General features: G+C 43.9%; 1 protein-coding gene and 1 pseudogene across 1 annotated transcript; both read right to left on the bottom strand.

Moving 5' to 3' along the window:
* Window positions 1–1,356: 1,356 nt before the first annotated feature.
* LOC139457417 (uncharacterized) lies at window positions 1,357–12,971 on the bottom strand (annotated as a pseudogene).
* A 53-nt stretch (window positions 12,972–13,024) lies between these two features.
* On the bottom strand, window positions 13,025–14,689 carry LOC139457418 (uncharacterized protein F54H12.2-like). Its single transcript, XM_071238818.1, has 2 exons — window positions 14,503–14,689; window positions 13,025–14,394 (listed from the first exon to the last, which is right to left on the bottom strand). The coding sequence occupies exons 1-2, from the start codon at window positions 14,687–14,689 to the stop codon at window positions 13,025–13,027; spliced, it is 1,557 nt and encodes a 518-aa protein (XP_071094919.1).
* Window positions 14,690–19,715: the final 5,026 nt, after the last annotated feature.

The following is a 19,715-nucleotide window of genomic DNA, read 5'->3' on the forward strand; positions in this document are numbered from 1 at the left end:
GATTAATATATGACATACCCATGTACCATCCAAAACGTGAAATGATAATGTGATACAATTTGCAATAAAGATTACAATGTTGCATATTCCTTCTTCGCACAGATTTCCTTGTAAACAGCAATGACATCATCAGAAGTTAATGTCGATATTTCAAATTCAGTACTTGAAAAAGAAACCTTTGAACTGGAATTATTTAATAACCCTGTTCTGAATTTGTATTTATGATCCATTTTACCCATTTCCTTTTTAAAAAGCAGTCAATTTCGGAGGAAACGAAAACTGGCACAATAAAAGCAAATATTTATCATCAAGGATAAAACAAGGATATCAGTGTGGAACTATTTACAGTAAGACAATACCAAACCTATAGAAATAAATTAAACCGGATTATTGGTTAAAAATAAATCATAGAAGGCTTCCAGAGACCCTCACATAGTAAACGATGCCAAATAATAAATGAAAACAAACACAGTAATGACCACAGACGACAATTACAACAATGAAGGCATAAAAGAACTAGCAGCACCAATATGTACACTTTTAAACAAACATAATCAATATAAAACCGTTGAAAAGAAGAACCATGTTTGGAGGTCTGCAACTGCCACAAGCTACTGTATGTTCTATAAAACTGTTAAAAGCAATAATATTTCATACATGTTAATGTCAGTGTGATCCTCCACTTGATATATCGAAACAATGCATATGACACGTCAGGGCCTCAAGCTTTCCTTGCATCGCACATCGGGGTAAACGTTTCCCTTTGGCTGTTCCCTCACATGAAGCTGTACCTGGTACTGTGGTCTTCTGTAGAGGAAGCTGAAGGATGGACAGACGTGTTGATGTGGAACTGTTCCCTCACATTAGGCTACACCTTGTACTGTGGTCTTCTGTAGAGGAAGCTGAAGGATGGACAGACGTGTGGATGTGGAACTGTTCCCTCACATTAGGCTACACCTTGTACTGTGGTCTTCTGTAGAGGAAGCTGAAGGATGGACAGACGTGTGGATGTGGAACTGTTCCCTCACATTAGGCTACACCTTGTACTGTGGTCTTCTGTAGAGGAAGCTGAAGGATGGACAGACGTGTGGATGTGGAACTGTTCCCTCACATTAGGCTACACCTTGTACTGTGGTCTTCTGTAGAGGAAGCTGAAGGATGGACAGACGTGTGGATGTGGAACTGTTCCCTCACATTAGGCTACACCTTGTACTGTGGTCTTCTGTAGAGGAAGCCGAAGGATGGACAGACGTGTGGATGTGGAACTGAACCCTCACATTAGGCTACACCTTGTACTGTGGATGTGTGTAGAGGAATCTGAAGGGTTGAGACACGTGTAGATGGGAAACTGTTCCCTCACATAAGGCTGCACCTTGTACGGTGGTCCTCCGTGGAGGAAGCCGAAGGGTTGAGAGACCTGTAGTTGTGAAACTGTTCCCTCAGTAGTCGCTCATGATCATGCAAGGATAAGGCATCCTCCTCATTGATGGAAGCGTACGGTGCATCACTGATGTCACAGGATAGTCTCTCCCCCACAACAGTGAGATATTCACCACATCTATAATTACAACATAAAACTTATATCACAAATTGTACCTTACATATGAAATTGACTTGCACAGACAGTGAAGGATACATGTATGTTGTTTAAATGCGGCTGGCAATACAACCTGTTATATGAAGGAAAACCGTCTTAAAACAAACACAACTTTAACATTTTCCCACCCTTCTGTAAAAAACATACATAGCATACATTCACTTGAGTAATTACCATCACAAGATACAAATAAAAATACAGCTATTGTTTCATTTAACTATTGTATTATTATTGTCTCAGGTGACTTAAAGTATGTTGCTTCACACATTAAATAGAAACAGGAGAAATATCGGTGGGTTTTTACCAACGATATGAAGTTACCCCGAGACCTATCTATAACATACAACTCCAATATTTCACTTGCAACAATACAAAATGTATGTACCTTCTGCTGTGACCATCTGAAAGTAAAGAAACGTTGTACGTGTCAAATTCTTTAACGAATGAAACTTCGCGCAAAATATATATTTTCACCCAAAAAAGACAACACTGACAAAACAAGACTTCAGCGTTTCTAGATACTTGACAAAAGGTTAACTTAAGGTTGATTGAATTGTAAGAGAGTAATTTGTTTCCTTACCTTTTACGTCCTTGCAGACAAGAATAGCAACTGCTGCCACCACAACTGCCACAGCCGTGAGCATGACAGTGTAGACAGCTACAAGAGGGGCGATGTCGTCTACGTTGACCTCTTCTGGTGTAAGACAAAAGTTACACACATGTATAGTCAATATGATACTTCACAGGAAAATATCTACCGTGCAGTGACATGTCTCAAACATTAGGGATTAATGTCGTATGAAATGACAATGCGTATGACCAATACAACTATCCGTTTCTCGAACATGGCGTATTACATAACCCAAGTAATGATTCACGATGGCTCACTTATATGTTTAAAGGTGTCATCAAGAGATCAAATTATGGTTTTTAAAATAACATGATATGACTTCGGGATGTCTGCGGATATTTGAAGACTATTTAACCTATTTTATGATAGTTATTGTATAATTGTTATTGCTTGATCTAAACATCCAAATGAATAATCAAGGGATGTGTGTGCATTTTAGGTAATCAGATAATCATTTTGCATAAAAGTATAATAAATCATTTGTTTAAATATATTTACCTAAAGTGCGGAACAGTTACATCAATAACACCCTTTCACAAATAGATAAGAACGTTCGCATATACGTTTACTAACGGGGAAAATAACTGTGCTTCATATGAAGTGATGTAAATGTTGCGTAATTAAAAATGTAATATGGTTTGGACATTCGTCTGACCAATTTTTTATCATAACAAATTCATTCACAAAACCCATAATTGGGAAAAAGAGACAGAGAAACAAGCCTTGAAAGAAACACTCAATTAACAACGGGGTGTGACCACCATTTGCGTTGATGCATGCGAGGCAGCGACGACGCCTTGAAGACGCCAGATGATTGAATACAGCCTAGGGATGTTGTTCCTAATGTCAAGCAAAGATTGTGCTTCCTGAACCGGCTGCGCACTAATTTAACAAAACCAAAGAATTGTCCGAGATGTTCATGTGTCAGTTTGGTATCGATTCCGTCGATACACAAACCGAATTGCTTGTTTTGTTGACGTGAAGTCACACGTGACATTATCAATAGATATGATATTGTGTTTCAGTGAACATATAAGTTTCTTCAAACTTTTTTGCGCCATTCTTGTTCGCGGCTTACCCACGGCACGTGGACGTTAATTTTATGAGCACCTCACAGCTAAACATTCATTGTGAACTGTTTACATTAAATAACACGTGTGGGAGTATCATGCTCCCAACGAATATCCCAATTGTGCGCCGTGCATGAAAATTCATGTGCAATTGTGAATCACGACATCAAAGTCAATGAGATGTCTTCATGGATATGTATTGAAAGATGCATTATTTAAATTCAGAATAAATTAATTTTCAGTGAACTTTATATGAAACAATTTTTGTTTTTACCCGTTAATGTGTTTCCCTAACTATTTAATGTCCAGTGGCATTCCATGAATACCGTTAAGCAAATGATAATTATTTTCCTCTCGTTTTTTACAGTATGCCATCCTTGATGATTTGACTCCTGGGGCCATTTGCACAAAACGATCTTACTGCTATGACTAGTGTAAGCCAATGTTAAAGTATGGTAGTTAAGATCATCTTAGCGGTAAGATCCCTTTGTGCAAGTGGGCCCTGGTCTTTGCATTTCGGCTTTAGACGGGAGACAGGTTGACTTATAATAAGTCGTTAGATCAGGGCCCACTTGCACAAAGCATTCTTACCGCTAAGACTATCGTAAGCCTATCTTAAAGTATGGGAGGTACGATCATTTTAGCGCTAAGATCGCTTTTTGCAAGTGGGCCCTGGTCATTACACCATCAAACCGGTAGACAACCTAAAGACACCAACCTTCTATCTCCTGGTAGCTCCCATCTTTGTCCTCATCCCGGGCAAATGAGACCACGCTGGTGACAATGAATATTAAAAAAGATTGAAATAAGAGACAAGTTAGCCTTCAGATAAGCTGTGATACATTTTCAAGTTACAATGTGTTAAACAGCTTGTTAGAGAGTTTCGCCGTTATGGCCACGCAAGGCCATATCAGAGTAACTTTTTATTCATTTCACTTGAAGATCGATGGCAGATACTCACCGATTGTGAATGGATCCTCCCTCTGAAAATTATAACGTTGGGCAGGTAATTATGTATACAAAATGCAAGATGAATAACAGATGACTCCTTGTCATTGCATACCTTTAAACTAATGATAAATAGGTTGACGTATGCTGTGATATGTGACTCGTTTCCTCTTTCGCGATAAAGAAGTTTAAATAAAGCTGCACTGGGGTAAAAGAGCCAGTGTGGCTTATGATTGTAAAAGGTCAATCAGTGCTTAACATTTCTCAGAAGTCACAACTTGATGACAAAAACAAATTAATATTAGTGATAAGTTATGACTTAACAGTATGTCCATTAAAAGTTATCCAAATCAAAGAATACGAACTGTTTTCAAGCAACGGTTGATTACATTATTGATTAAATGATTCGCGAATACCCTGTAATATTTAAGAAGCGTAATCCGATATAATTGCAATGGCGTTGAATGACTAATTATTATTTACGACACCAACCTTCTATTTCCTGGTAGCTTCCATCTGTTTCCTCGTCCCGGGTATATGTGACCACGCTGAGGGAAAGGAATTCAAAATGATTAAAGCAGAAGGAACTAATCAAGGCAAACTAGTCATCAGATAATCTGTGATACACTATCAGTTTAACTGTATATATACAGTTTTATTCATCTGACTATGCAAGGTTAGTGACATGATGGACAGCATGTACTCACCAGTTATGAATGTATCCCCTCTCTGAAAGTTAGACATGTCTTTAGATAATTATGGATACATATTTCAAGATAAATAGATGATAGGCTTATTACTTATTTCATTGTGTACCTGTGAAATGATAATATATATTTATTTTATTCCATTCTTAACATCGCGTCTGACCTACTGTATTTACGAGAGTGAAAGGTTATGCATAATCTCAGCGGTAATACTCTTCCTTAAACGCTGGTGTCAGACTCACTGTCCTCACACAACTTGGTTTTGAATATCAAGGACAGGGAAGCATAGCCGTCTTTTCGTTTATTCAAAGTCAACGACAAGGAAGATACCTAAATAACTGATTAAACCCAGTAATATTAATAACAATGATGATCTTTACAATCCCCCTCCCAAACCAGACACACACTACCCTCACCAAAACCGTCATTTTCATGTTGTTCTAATGGTATGACACTGTGGTTAACAACACCAACAATAACAACAACAACAACCTTACACAGCATTAAATAGTGAAAACAACAATGCCGTCATTGTTTCGCGTCTATCGTATTGATCATTTTTTTTTTATTGATTCTACTTTAATATTGAGACTCGAACTATTCCCGCGTGATGACACAAACACTTAGTTGTACACACCACATACCGTGATTACATTAAACTCCAGGAAGAATTTTAAACCCAGAATATCTTGTACAATTTACAATTTTAGGTCAGGAAAAATAATTGTTTTGTTGACATAAAACGATCAGCTGAAAACAGGACTCATTCGCAGTTAACGAAACTGAAGGGCGGTTTCTAATATCTTGATCAATGGTCACTAATGTGAGCAACAGCCAACAATGCCTGGTGGATGTGCAAACAACAAGTTGATTCATGTATTCATTAAGAAGATAAACCTAGAGTGATGGATATAGAGCTTTCCGAACGTAGATTTGAAACTTGTAACATATATTCGAAACCGAACGCGATAACTCTTTGCACTCTCTAAATATTTGTTTTAACGTGTGTCTCCTGAAATATACTGCCACATTAACTGGTCATAATGTAGAAACCGCAACACGTTATTTAGCAACGTTAATGAAGTGAGATCCATATTTGAAATTGCCAAACGGGCGGGTTTTCCCCAAAAGTGCTTCTGAATATTTTGTTCGCGGTAATATGATCTTCATGGCCTAAAGTGGATCCAATACTGCTGGGGGCCAATCAGAATGCAGGATTCTAAAATATTATGGTAGAATATTTAATGTTACTCTCACATTGTGCTCATTCACACTCACACCACACAATATTACCTTCACGTTTCTGTTTTCTACGAGCAAGAAATATGACGATCACAGCTGTGACGACGATCAGGACAGAACAGACAGCACCCACAGGGATGGTCGAAGCGACGACAACTCCAGTAACCTCTCGTGCTGGAACATTCAAAATACAATACTCGCTGTTTATTATGTTTCTAATCTTATTTTGCTTAGGAGAGATAACTTCTAGGATCGTGTGTGTGTGTGTGTGTGTGTGTGTGTGTGTGTGTGTGTGTGTGTGTGTGTGTGTGTGTGTGTGTGTGTGTGTGTGTGTGTGTGTGTGTGTGTGTGTGTGTGTGTGTGTGTGTGTGTGTGTGTGTGTGTGTGTGTGTGTGTGTGTGTGTGTGTGTGTGTGTGTGTTCGGCGCTTGATCCATATTGTTAAATGAATGGGGGTGGGTGGTACAATGAGAACGGCTGATCCTCGGAATATATCATACCAGAGCTATTCTGTATCTGCACATGTTTTGCCAGGTGTGGTGTTTTTTCTTGTTGTGCTTATCGGTAGCCTTATACTGAATAAGCTATGTTTCACACGAAATAAGGTTGAATATTTATGTGTCACATGGTAATTTAAATAATGCATTAATGACATACTCGTTTCAATAATAACTCTGAAATTTCGCAACAACAGCGTTTACGCCAGCTGAGATGATATAAATAAATGTTTGTATGCCACTGATTCTGTTACTAAAGTCTGTCGCTAATGTTGTAGAAGTCTTACAGAAAACGTCCAGCGTCAGGTTCCGTGATGTATTCCCATATCTGTTGTTGACGTGACAGATGTACTGTCCAGACACAGATCTGTCTACAGCTGGTATATACAACTCAGCCTCCCTCTGTCCCGTGATCACCCTCTGTCTGGATGTGTCCCACCAGGTCACAGTGCAGGCGGGGTTACAGTCAGCAGAACATCTCACTGTGAGTGGGTCACCTTCTACTGCAGACACGTTGTCTCTTCTGTCGTTAAACTGTACCGTGTCTGGTCCATCTGAATAACATAAATAATGTAATCATTTTCCTTACATAACTGATGGCCACACAGCCATAGCCGCCGTCATAAAGCTTGGATATCGCTGGTCTTTCAAGTGTAAAAGTCAGTATCGCTAGTGTTGGGGGTCACAAGGTCATGCACCATAAGTAGTCCGCCACAAGAATGAACCCAACTTTAGAGCGTTGTCGTCCCTAACCCTTGCCAGGATGGCCGAAGCAAATTACGGTTTTTACTTTGATCAACCATGGGGTAAATAACATACAAGTCAACGAAATTGTCAGCAAAAACGCTGTCCCGCTGTATCCAAAAGCAATGTACGGTGACAACATGTCCTGACCATCCTACCGACAGCCTCTTTTAATGTTCCTCGAACCATTTTTTTATTCAAGCTTCAAGTTTCCATGGCAACCTTTCGCGAAATACCTAATTTTTGTTAGTGTTGCTCCTACTTTGATTTTGGTTGCCCGTGAAAGTATTTTACTTTTAACACAAAATTCATAAGATCACAGTACATTGAACACATATGTTAGGCCCCATTACTGACTATACACCCAGGCCAAATTGCAATACATTTTGAAAGAAGAGGGACGATTAATAACCTTAAATGTGTTATGTGGCCATGTGTTACATCAGATCGGAGTCCCAGGGCACTGTAGAAATATAAAAACTAAGATCATTGTAGCCTTGTAGGTCAGAAGTAATGTTGAATATGCAAATGATACTGATGGACGGGCGGACAACTAATCACGCAATATGCCCATTTGACTTTCCGTCAGGTGGGCTAAAATCATCCATTAATTGTATAATGACTGTCATCTAAAGTAGAGAGTGTGAATACAATGCCATGTACGTACTCACAAAGGTCACTGTACCATTGAAAGTGAACAAGAAAGGGATTTCACAGTGTACATGTTACCTAAAAGTCTACCTGTACACGGTACCATGTAGTTCCGTATATCCAGACATTTTACACAATGAAAAACAATATTAAACAATAGCATAAACGATATGCATTATATACAAACATGCACCTTCTGTACACGATGCTTTTAATATCAGTTCCACACAAACTAAATTCGACTCACACAGAACATTCGGAGTGTATCCCTGACTCCAGTCGGACAGGACGCCCTCTTCTTCAGACTGACACGTGTAGACACCCTTGTCCCCCTTGATGACGTTGTCTGTAGTCAGGACTGCCCCCTTCCACGTGTACTCCGCTCTCCATCCTCCTGTTGTTTCTCCTCCAGGTGTAGGACGTGTTCAGGGTATACGGGTACAGAGACCGGTCTAGAGGAAGACTCCGGGAGGTGGAGGTGCAGGTCAGCGTCACAGGACCACCTGATACAGGGTCGGCAGATGTCGTGCTGATGTTCGGTTGTGATGGTTTCTCTGAGAACAGTGTGAAAGAGAACTATCTAATAATGGTCGACTCACTGTATGACTTAAAAGAGAACCTTAAGGTAAAGAATGTGTACACACACTTCGTCGGGACTCAAACCCACTTTTCACATTGTTAGCTGGCCTGGAATATTTATTCGAATCAGTCAATGTGTCTGTAACAATCCCCCCTGGAAGATCCGGGTTTGAATTGAGGTGACTTGGTTGATGCATGTCATCGTACCCGTCTTACGTAGATCGATGCTCATGATGTCAGTCACTGGATTGTCTGTTCCAGACACGATTATATACAGACCGCCGTCTTATAACTGGAATTTTGCGTTAAATAACAAACATCTTAAGATCATATATGTGATTTTCTATCCATTTCTGCGAGAGTCAATAACTACATAGGGAATAAATACTGAATTCACAAATTAATGTCCAAGTACTGTTTACCGCCTCTGTGGACTAGTGGATAAAGCGTCTGTCCGGAGAACGGAAGGTCGGTGGTTTGATCCCCGGACGCGTCAGACCAAAAGACGTTAAAAGATGTTACCCTGCCTGGCGCTCGGCATCAATAGAAAAAAGACTGGTCGGCTCGGAGTCAGTATACTGTATGTAAGTGGAGTACCCATGTTAAATATGTCGAAAGGTTTCTCAGTGGGCTATAAAACTGGCATTAGCCCAGACTAGCACAAGCAGCCACACGCACACACACACACACACACACACACACACACACACACACACACACACACACACACACACACACACACACACACACACACACACACACACACACACACACACACACACACACACACATGCACGTCGCTATGTCAATGCAATAATTTTTAACGCGACTTTAATCTCTATTTTACCTCACCTTACCAAGCGCTGTTTATTAGCCCCAGTCATGTTTGTTATTTTCCTCAGCAAATGCCCATATCCATATCCGTAATACAAATCACTCTCTGTGATAGATGTGGTTGTTGACAAAAGATAGCAGTCACAGTTAGCCCATCCTCACTTATCACTTGTATTATGTCTCATCGATGTTACAGTTTGCCACACACACGTGTTCGAAGTATAAATGCCATTTCTAGTGCACTACTCGCTATCCTATCATGTCCCCACAGCGCCTTCCTTGAAAACAATCTCTTCAACTAAAGTCCTGAACTGATAATGGAAAACTCATCTTTAGGTGTGGATGAATTTACCCTTGCATCATTTACAAGTCAGGTAAAATATTCCTTTCATTGTGTCACAAAAACGAGCGTCCAATATGGAATAGTCTATTTGGGAGATGAACTGATCATACTCAGATTATCTCGATACTTACGCAGTACAATGAGAAGCTGAGTCCACGTGTTAGCAGACCTGTCACTGTCGTAGGTAACACACTGGTACACTCCGGCGTCCTGCACGTCGACACTGTGGAAGAGGAGACTGACCACCATCCTTCCTTGCAGGGATGGAGTGACACTCAGCTGAATTCTTGTCCCGTTCTCGGTATGTGTGTTGATATATGTAAACACATGTGTATAGTCCTCCACATCGAACAGGACCATGGAATGATCAGGCCTGAGCTTTCCATTAGGTCTGACAGACACAATCTCAAACTCCGGGACAGCTGGAAGTACACTCCAGGACATGTGGACTCTTTCCCCGACACGGGCAACAGTGTTGTTCTGGGAGGCTGAAACAACACATTAGAAACATCACTATACAGTTGGTGAAGTCAAATGTAACTTCAGAACTGTAGGACAATGCTTACTATGACGGTATCAGATTTACCTGAAGTTCAGATCAGGTTTAACATTACTGACTATAAACATTTCCTTTAATATTTTCTCCTATTTACCTTCTTGCATTTACGCACGAACATAATTCCTTACACAGCATTAGTTAAAATGTTGGTATCAGACATATAACAAACAACAATTATCAAGTTATTTGTGGTCCACGAGACCCCGGACTTTGATTCTTCATTGAAACGAGTACGGAACTACATGGGATGTACTCTACCGTGTGTGAGTAATGTGACATACTGACGGTGCATCGTCACATTTCGCTTTCCACAAACTTAAAGGGGAAGTGTACACGCAAAAATCACTTTTTTTCTTTTTCTAAACAAAACGCAATTTTAGAATTAGTTAGTATCTGTGTTTGAAAATATACACTAATTTTTTTTCACAGTGAAAGTAGGAAGCTCACAATAGTGTGAAAGTGATATGCCGTTATGAGGCCTTCGTTGAACGAGCGAAATAGGCCTGAGTTATCCCCCTTAGATTATGACGTAATTGGTGCCAATTCAACTGGGTCCCTGTCTATTCTCAACGCAAAAGATATCAAGGACCAGTTTGCGGTAAAACAACATGGTCTACGACACACTCCGGCGCATTGGTGACTCAGCATAACACAATTCTGGCTGGCATCTGAGATGCTAGAATCACAAAACTGTACCTACACCACGTGAAGCGGCTCTAACAAAGCATGATGACGTCATAATGTTTATCAATTGGCACCAATGACGTCATATTGCAAGGGGCATAAGCCATGGTGTTTTTGTTATGGAAATAGAACACTTGGTAAATGTGAAAAATATAAATCGTTTTAGTGCAAAAAATATGTTAATTAAATATGATGTTTTTATATTTTTGTCAATGACACTTCTATGTTAACACATTTGATGTGGAAAAAGTACAAGAAAAAATGGTTCATTTCCGTGTGAACTTGCCCTTTAAGTCTGAAAAAATGTGGACTGAGTTGACCTAAATGTGTGCGTTGAGGCTGAGGGTACGACTCACTTAAGTAGTTAAGTACTTCGGTCTGGAACCCCTCAGGATTCTGGAACCACTCAGGATTCTGGAACCAAGATGGCGGCACATCCGTTTCCGGTCACGTGACCTGCGCAGTGCATGATGGGACTCTGCGCGTGCGCATCCAAGATGGCGTCGCTTCCGTTTCCGGTGGCGTGCGCCTCCAAGAGGGCGTCGCTTCCGTGTCCGGTGGCGTGCGCCTCCAAGAGGGCGTCGCTTCCGTGTCCGGAGGCGCGCGCCTCCAAGAGGGCGTCGCTTCCGTGTCCGGAGGCGCGCGCCTCCAAGAGGGTGGCGCTTCCGTGTCCGGTGGCGCACGCCTCCAAGAGGGCGTTGCCTCCGTTTCCGGGGGAGGAGTAGGGGGAAAACCGGAGAAGCGCACGTCAAAGGTGAACGGGATCGACATGGAAAGAAGCGCGTCAAACATCGTTTGTGGTTGTTGTTGTTGTTCTAAACATAGACGTGGTGAAGGGAGGGAGGGAGGGAGGGAGGGTGGTGGTGGTGGTGATGGTGGTGGTGAAGGGAGGGAGGGAGGAAAGGAGGAGGAGACGGGTTCATGGTGTGGGTGGGAGGGTCGTCAAAGCAAAGGAGGAAAGTTGTCTTTCGGGAGAGATGGCGATCCTGTTTTGTTTTTCTTCATCCTACAGACCGCACAACACGACTATGGGTTCAACTTTTTTTAATCCCCCGCTCACATGAACCAACACAACAAAACAAAAGTCACAGGATTAGGGGCGTCCCTGTGACTTTTGTGAACATGAACGTATGTACACGTATGTGAACGTATGTGAACGTATGTACAGTTTGAAAAAGAAAAAAAGAACTTTTGCCACTTTGATAGTGAACGTATGTACATTCCTAAAACGCAGTGAACGTATGTACACTCCTCAATCAGGAATGTTGACAGTCAGGTGATCGTAGGTTCAGTGAACAAGTGTCAGGTCAATAAGGGCAGAAAGGTTGGTTCTTTTGATGTAGGGTACGCGTCTGGGCACTCAGTCGAAAGGCAGGCATCTCATCCACAGGAACGGAGGTAGACACTTTGGTATGAAACCATGCTAATACCGTGGCATCATTCATGGTGGTGTCCTTCCAGTCCAACGTATCTAACACTTGATTAAAAGTCCACCCACGCACGCGATAGGTCAGCATGTAGAGACAGTACACCCCACACAACGTGCTGTATCCATGTTGTAAGGGGCGTGTATTCCATCGTTGTTGAATCTGACCCATGCGATTCAAAGTCTCTTTAAACAGGGGTAATGAATACAGTCCATAGCTATCCATCATTTCCACGGATCCAGGAGCTGGACGATAGATGCTCACCCAGTGTGTGCCAGGTTGATCGCTTAAATCCGTGTTGATCACGTAGGCTTTGGGGTAAAAGGGGTCATCCTGTTGCCATCCCAGTCTGGCAAAGTCATCTCTGGCCAGGGTGCCCCGGTAGATGGCATGAAGTGGTTCGTCATCAGCCACGAGGGCTTCTAAATCCAAGGTGCTCAACCCGAGTGGTTCATCCATGGTTCCTTGTAGGAGGAGAAAAAGTGTGGCATGACCGTCTGTCGCTGCTCTTTTTATACCATCATCGCATTCCGGAAACGATCTATTTCCAGAACATTTTCGTATTCCTCATAGCAGATGAGGGTGGCTGGGTCCTCGAGAGCTTGTCCAAACTGGATTTCCAAAGCCAGCTTGCCAGTGTGTCGAGGGTAGTTGATGCCTTCATCAGCGCCAAGGTCTGGGGTGAGATCCACCACCCACAAGGTGTAACCTTGAGTAAAGGCCTTGGGAGTCAGTTCGCAGGTCTCAGGTCGCCATAGCTGCCCCGTATTTCGGAACAGATTCATGTAGACTTGTTTCAAATTGGCGCTGTTGTTGCTGAAGTCGCTTTTCATTTCCGTGCCATGGACTTCCTGGCCGTTGACTTTGAGCTTCATCATGGTGACATGATTGTGTTTGAAGTTGTACGGATTCTTCTCTTTGCTTCCTACGTAGGCACTATTGTCCACCAGTCCCAGGACCACGTGTTTTGGTAATTGGCCACCGATGAGGTGATCCTTGTGAAAGTCCCTACCGCCTCTCGGGATGTCATCGGCAGTCACATGCACACGTGAAAGGGGATACTTGGCAGTCACCCCAGCGTTCAGACTGGACACGTGTGTTTCTCGGACAGCAGGATCGATGTTGAGCTGACGCACATAGAATTCGGCTTTGGTCAGCGCTAGTTTGTAGGCACCATCAGCAGCACAGATGAAGAAGAACTCATCGGGACTTCGTAGCAATTCCAGTTTCATAGGGACACCATCCAGTAGATAACGGTCTTGTAGAAACAGGTCACAGTGTAGACGGCCTGTAAGTTCCACTTCTTTGGTGGGTACGATAAGATCGCGTCGCGTTCTGACACCTGTGTTTCTAGTGTTCGCATCTGCATCAGGATTGAAGACGTCCATTTTACCAGCATCGTCGGTGAACCATCCAGGACATCGAAGGTGAGATGTTTTGGCTCCTGTACCATAACTCAGAAGGGTTTCCAAGTAGGCTCTGTAAGGGTAAGTGCCCATGGAGGGTGTGATCTCCAACTGATTGTGTCCTACTTGCAGCCGCACTTCGCGAAACAGGGAATGCATCACATTGTTGACTGTCGATACGGGGTTATCTGCTAGAACGGTATCCGTGCCATCATCTTTCGTCACGCGTAGACATACTCTCAGGTAGCACTGTTTCAAATCAATGTAAGCGTTCACGGGATTGGAAATGTTAAACTGGAGTGGTCCTGCTACAGAGGGTGGTGCCAAGGGACTATAGCGAATCCACTGACCCTCTTGCACAGAGGTGGACACAGGGGGTACAGTAAAGAGATCCAACTGGGCCTTTGAACATTCGCAAGCATCTCGGCGCATCATGATGATGGATGTTTCACCCTTTTCTCTGCCTTGAAGGACGTCTGGTCAGGTTGAAAGTCTGATGAGGACTGACCTTTAAACCGTTTTTCTTTTTCTTTTACGCTGTTTGTGGTGGGTGGGGGTGGTGGTGGTGGTTGGGACGACTTTACGGCTTTTGGGGGGTCTCGGGTCCTCACGTTCCTCCAAGACATCCATCAGGGCTGCTGTGCCGCGATGTTTCAAACTCTCTGACCATTTGCGTTTGCCTCCAACCACATCACTCACCAACCCAGGCAGGATCTTTTTACCCATCTTGAGCACCGATGTTCCGGCAGATTTAAGGAAAGGCAACGCCATCTTCAAGATACCTCCAAGACCACTGCCACGTTGATGATAACGTCCTTTGTATACTTTGATACCACTCCCACGCTGGCCAAACTGTCCTCGATTCATCTGGTGTGCCATTGCGTGTCCCAACATGTTGTTTTCTGCGTTAGTAGCGGCGTCTGAAGTGAAGTGTCACGATGGCTTTTCCCATTTGAAATGGCACGGGTCGCCCTGTGTCGTCCATGATATAGAGTTTAATACCGTCAAAGGAACCATGACGCAACCCAAGGTAGTGAATGTGCTGAGGGCTTTTAATCACCACACTGTCTTGCATCATCTTCTTTGACACAGGCACGTAGATCAGCAAGGGAGCCATTGTATTGCCCACAATTTGATCTTCGACCAGGTTGGTGTAAATGTACACAGTATCGAATCCTGACAGACGATGTGCTTTTGTGTCACCTGTGATTTCCACATAGCCACCGGTCATGGGAGTAGCCCCCACTTGCCAATGGGCCAAGGCAGTCAAGGGAACGGCCGTCTCTGTGTAGGTTTTATAGTCCTCCTCACCGAGGAGCGGTAGTTGAACAAATCCGAGCATTCTCGAGAGTGGACTTGGCATGATCACTTCCGTGGAATAGAGTGGTCCACCAGTATTTCCCATGAGAGGATGATTGATTGCTACTTCTTGAGGGGCTTGGAATCGCACCTTTCCATCTTCAAGCATGTCAAATCGAAGACTATCTGCGGGATACTTGACATCAATGACAAACCGTCTTCCATCACTTTGGACGCTGTCTGAGGGCTGTTCTTTCAAGACATCCGTAATATGTTCCTGAATCAAACGGTTGAGGGTTTTCACCAAATCTTCAGATGAATAGACGCCTTTGTCGATAGGAATCTTCTTGCTTTCATAATGGACGACACCATACTGTGGCTGTGGTATAGCGCTCCCCGCGCTTTCATACACAAGGGTGTCTTTTTTCAGTTTGAGGTTCAGCGCAAACCAGTCAAAGGGTGGGGCGACGTTGTACCATGTCATCGGAAAGTGAACTTCGCTGACGCCCACCTCCCACTGTTGACGGTCCAGATGCAGAGGATAAGGCAACTTGATTTCATACGCATTGACGGTGTTGTTTGGATAGATGTGCATGGAGGCATCACTGGGCAGGGTCATGTAAAAGTCTTGTTTCGAAAAAAAGGTGGCAGCCATGATGACGTGAGTTAGGGTAGAAAACTCTGGGTGGATGAGGTATCAAGTTGAAGTCTTCTGGTGGACGGGGTCGTCGTGGGTATGCCTGGTGAGGTGGCCAAGGTGGGTGGTGGAAGTATGTATCCCAAACAACTGGAGAGCAGGGCTGTCCACAACTGTTTCTCTCCGTGATCCAAGGCCAACTGTACCATGATCATGATGATCACGCCATATATCACAATGATCTGAGCAAAAAACACGACTTCACTGCGGGGTAACGTCATGCCAAAACAACACCAAGGTGAGTGTCGGCGCTGGTGATGACGAGGTGCAGCAGCAAGGGGTGGTTCATCGGTACCCACGGATGCTGAGAGGCTTCTCTGCAGAGGTGATGACGGTGGTGGTGGTGGTGGTGGTGGCGGTTCTGTCATCGCGTGTGTCCACCCTCTGAATGAGTCTGAGAGACAGCATGCTCCTTATTTTATCTGTAAATGATCTGCAGGGATCCACGAATTAAAACTGGCAGGGTAACCAGTCCATTTCACCAAGACCTCTTCTTGACCCTGTTTCGGTCCTGGACGTCTTTTTAGCACGCGATCCACGGCATACACATCGTCTGTTTTCAAGATGGGTTGTATTTCTTCAGGGTAAAAAGTTCCTTGGAGGACTTCACCATGATCATCTTTGATCCGATACACAGGTGGTGTTCTCCCTGTCACCAACCGGTCCACCGTAAACAGTTCGGTGGTCCAATTGGGGAGATAACCTTTCTCAAAGGTGCCTTTGGTTTTGTTCAGACGTACACGGGTGCCCGGCAGTAAAAGAGAGGGGGATCTTGTCTTCGGGGACGACAGTCTTTGAGCTGTTATTTTCTTTTTGCGCTGAAGCCGTTGTTGTTGTTGTTGTTGTTGTTTTTCCTCCATGTAGTCTAACACCCGAATTTCTGACAGGGGATCTCCTGGGAGGACGTCCACAGGTCGCTGGCCAATGGTCCGATGCACACGACGGTTGTAAGACTTGATCAACTGGGGTAAGACTTTCAAATAGTGTCTGGTCCCATGCTGTGTAAAGTATCGCCACATTTTATTTTTCAGAGTCCTTTGAAACCGTTCCACCACGGCTGCTTTCGTTTCAGGATTTTGACTGGTGTAGAAATGAATGCCATGCTTCGTCATGAGAGCCTGGAAAGGACGGTTGACAAATTCTCTGCCTTTGTCTGTTTGCAATTGAGCAGGGAGTCGATCTTTGGCTTGTTGCATCAGCAAGGTTTGAAAACCTTCTGTCAAAGCAGAACTGCTCTTGGCCTTCAGGGGTTGCACCCATGCCATCTTTGAAAACACATCGATCACGCACAGCAGATATTTGAATCCTTCGTTGTCGTCTTGAAAGGCAATCATGTCACTCAAGTCTGCTTGCCACAGTTCATCGACCCCTCCCACACGATAGTGGTCTCTGGGAAAGGAGCGTCTGGCTGGTTTGTGCAAGGTGTAGGTACTTTTGGTTTGCAACCAACGCTTGATTTGACTTTGCGATGGCATGGTTTTCTTCTTGCTTTTACTGGTTCTTGCATCTTGAGCGTGGATGCGTGCTGCTTTCCACAAAGGTCGCCAGCCTCCAAAACTTGCAGGATGTTCAGGATGAAAGTAGGTTTTTTCCAACCAGGCCGTCCAAAGGGAAGTAGGAAATCCTTTGTTTTGTTTCCCTGCAGCAGCAGAGGGAAGAATGCTCTGTCGCGTCTTGGCTTGTCGCTTCATTTCTCTCAGACTGATGCCACTTCCTACATGAATGGCCTTTTTATAGAGAAGGGGAGAGATTTATTTGTTTTTCTTAGGTGGTGCTAAAGGGTATCCATGAACCTCGCCTGTTGATGACTCTGTCCTGTTTGGTATCAGATGGAGGTGGAGTCATCAACCATGGGGTTGACATCACATCTTTTTCTTCCTCCACTGGTGGATCCAGTTGCCACGAAGGAGGTGGGGGTGGCATCTCATCTTCTTCTTCTTCCGCTTGTGGATCCAGCTGCCGCCTCCTCCTCCTTCTTTTTCTCTCGTTGTGACTTTGCGGGGAGAACGTGGGGAGGGAGAACTGGGTTATGGGTGTTTCTGGTGTGGCATGAGGATGGTGTTGCTGCTGCTGCTGCTGCTGCTGCTTCTGCAACCATTGCCATCGTTGAGGATTTCCAATTATTTCATGAGGGACATGACTGTTGGCCAAATGGTGACTCAAAATGGTCCAACCTGCAGGTCCCTCTTTGGTTTTCCGGTGACGCACTAAATCGTTGATCAAGTCCACCATGTGTGTGCCAGGGACAGGTTTCCCTTCCACGGTCAGGGTTCCCTCTGGAGTCCAACTCAAGTCGGGATTGTTTTGAATCCTTGTCATCAAATTCATGGCTTTACTGGACATGGCTTTAGGAACACTCATGACCACTTCGTCTATCACTTGTTGAGGAGGGGCAGGTCTACCTGTGGTGTCCATTGTTGATGGTGATGACGGTGGTAGTGGTGGTGTCACTTTGGGTTGTAGTGGTTTGATGGTGTTGTTGTTGCTGTTGTGGTTGTTGTTGTTGTGCTGTTGGCGCTGCAACTCTAGCATGTGTTGCAACAGTTGGTTGTATTCTTGTTCCCGCATGTGAAAAGGCTGCTGTGACCTCTGCATCAACGCGTCCATCTCTTCCAAATTTTGGAGACGTTTCTTTTCCAAGAGAGGGGTGTGAAGTGTCTGTCGATGACGTTGTTTGGTGGCTTGTAGACTTTGCCATGTGTCTTCAGGCACCAACACCATCTTGCGTGCGTACTTCATGGTGGCACACCACACACTGATCCCAACCTTCCTGGTGTCAGACCATTTATTACATTCCTCCAAACAACGAGGCTAGGGCAGAACCAATAAGAGGTATGAGTCCTCCTAATAATCCTCCTCCATGTTGAAGAAGTTTACGTTTCTTGCTTAGAGGTACTTGTTTTTTCATGAGCGTATTCAAGACTTTACCGTGTCGTTGCAAGTTTTGACGTTGCGTCGTGGTCATGGGAATATTGCCTGCATACAAGTTCACCACACATTCACAAAGGGCACGGATGAGATCGGTAGGAGCATGTTTGAGAATGGCTTTGCGCATCGCTGGAGCGGCAGCACACAAATGACACAGAGCGTGTTTCTGTTTCCTGAGGCACTGAGACATCTTTCTTGCATGGAGGTGTTAGTCTGAATGAGTCACCTGATCTGCAGCTTCTCTCTTTTATCAGGCAGTGGCAGGAGGGAGTTGCAACTGTTGATCTGACTTCTTGGACTTTCTTTGGGTCCGCATGTGCACCAATCGTCTGAGAGCATCAGCTTGATATGCTTTCATGACATTTTCATGAGCCTTTACTTTTGGCTTAGTAGTCATCGTTGTTGTTGTTGTTGTTGTAGGTCGGTGTCGCCTGGTGTTACCCTGTTTAAGGAGTGGTGCTTGAAGATAATTTTGCCATTGCAACAGAATGCGTGTCAAGACCCCTGCAAGTGTTCCACTACCACTGCGTTGCATCAGGTAGTCAAGACGTTCATCCATAGGCAAACGTGGATTGACAATTTTAGCCAGGGTATCATTATGTCTCTGCAACCACGTCTTATGTTGAGCTTTCAATGGGATGTGTCCTGCTCTCAGGTTCCGCACGACAATCGCAAACCACTGCAAAAGACGATTTCTTCCTTTGACGGCAAGGGTTGTCGCATCCCTTGTCGGAAAAATAGACGGTCTCTTGTCTTTTTTCTTCCTTTGTGGGGTGTCCTGCTGCTGCAGACGTTGAAAGCGTTGAAGATCGAGTGGGGGTGAGGGTGCTGGTGAGGAAGACCGTTGTTGTTCCTGACGATGCTTGTTCAAGG

The sequence above is a fragment of the Haliotis cracherodii genome, unplaced genomic scaffold (assembly GCF_022045235.1).
Source record: "Haliotis cracherodii isolate W230 unplaced genomic scaffold, xgHalCrac1.p SCAF_12, whole genome shotgun sequence".
In the NCBI taxonomy this organism is placed as follows: domain Eukaryota; kingdom Metazoa; phylum Mollusca; class Gastropoda; order Lepetellida; family Haliotidae; genus Haliotis; species Haliotis cracherodii.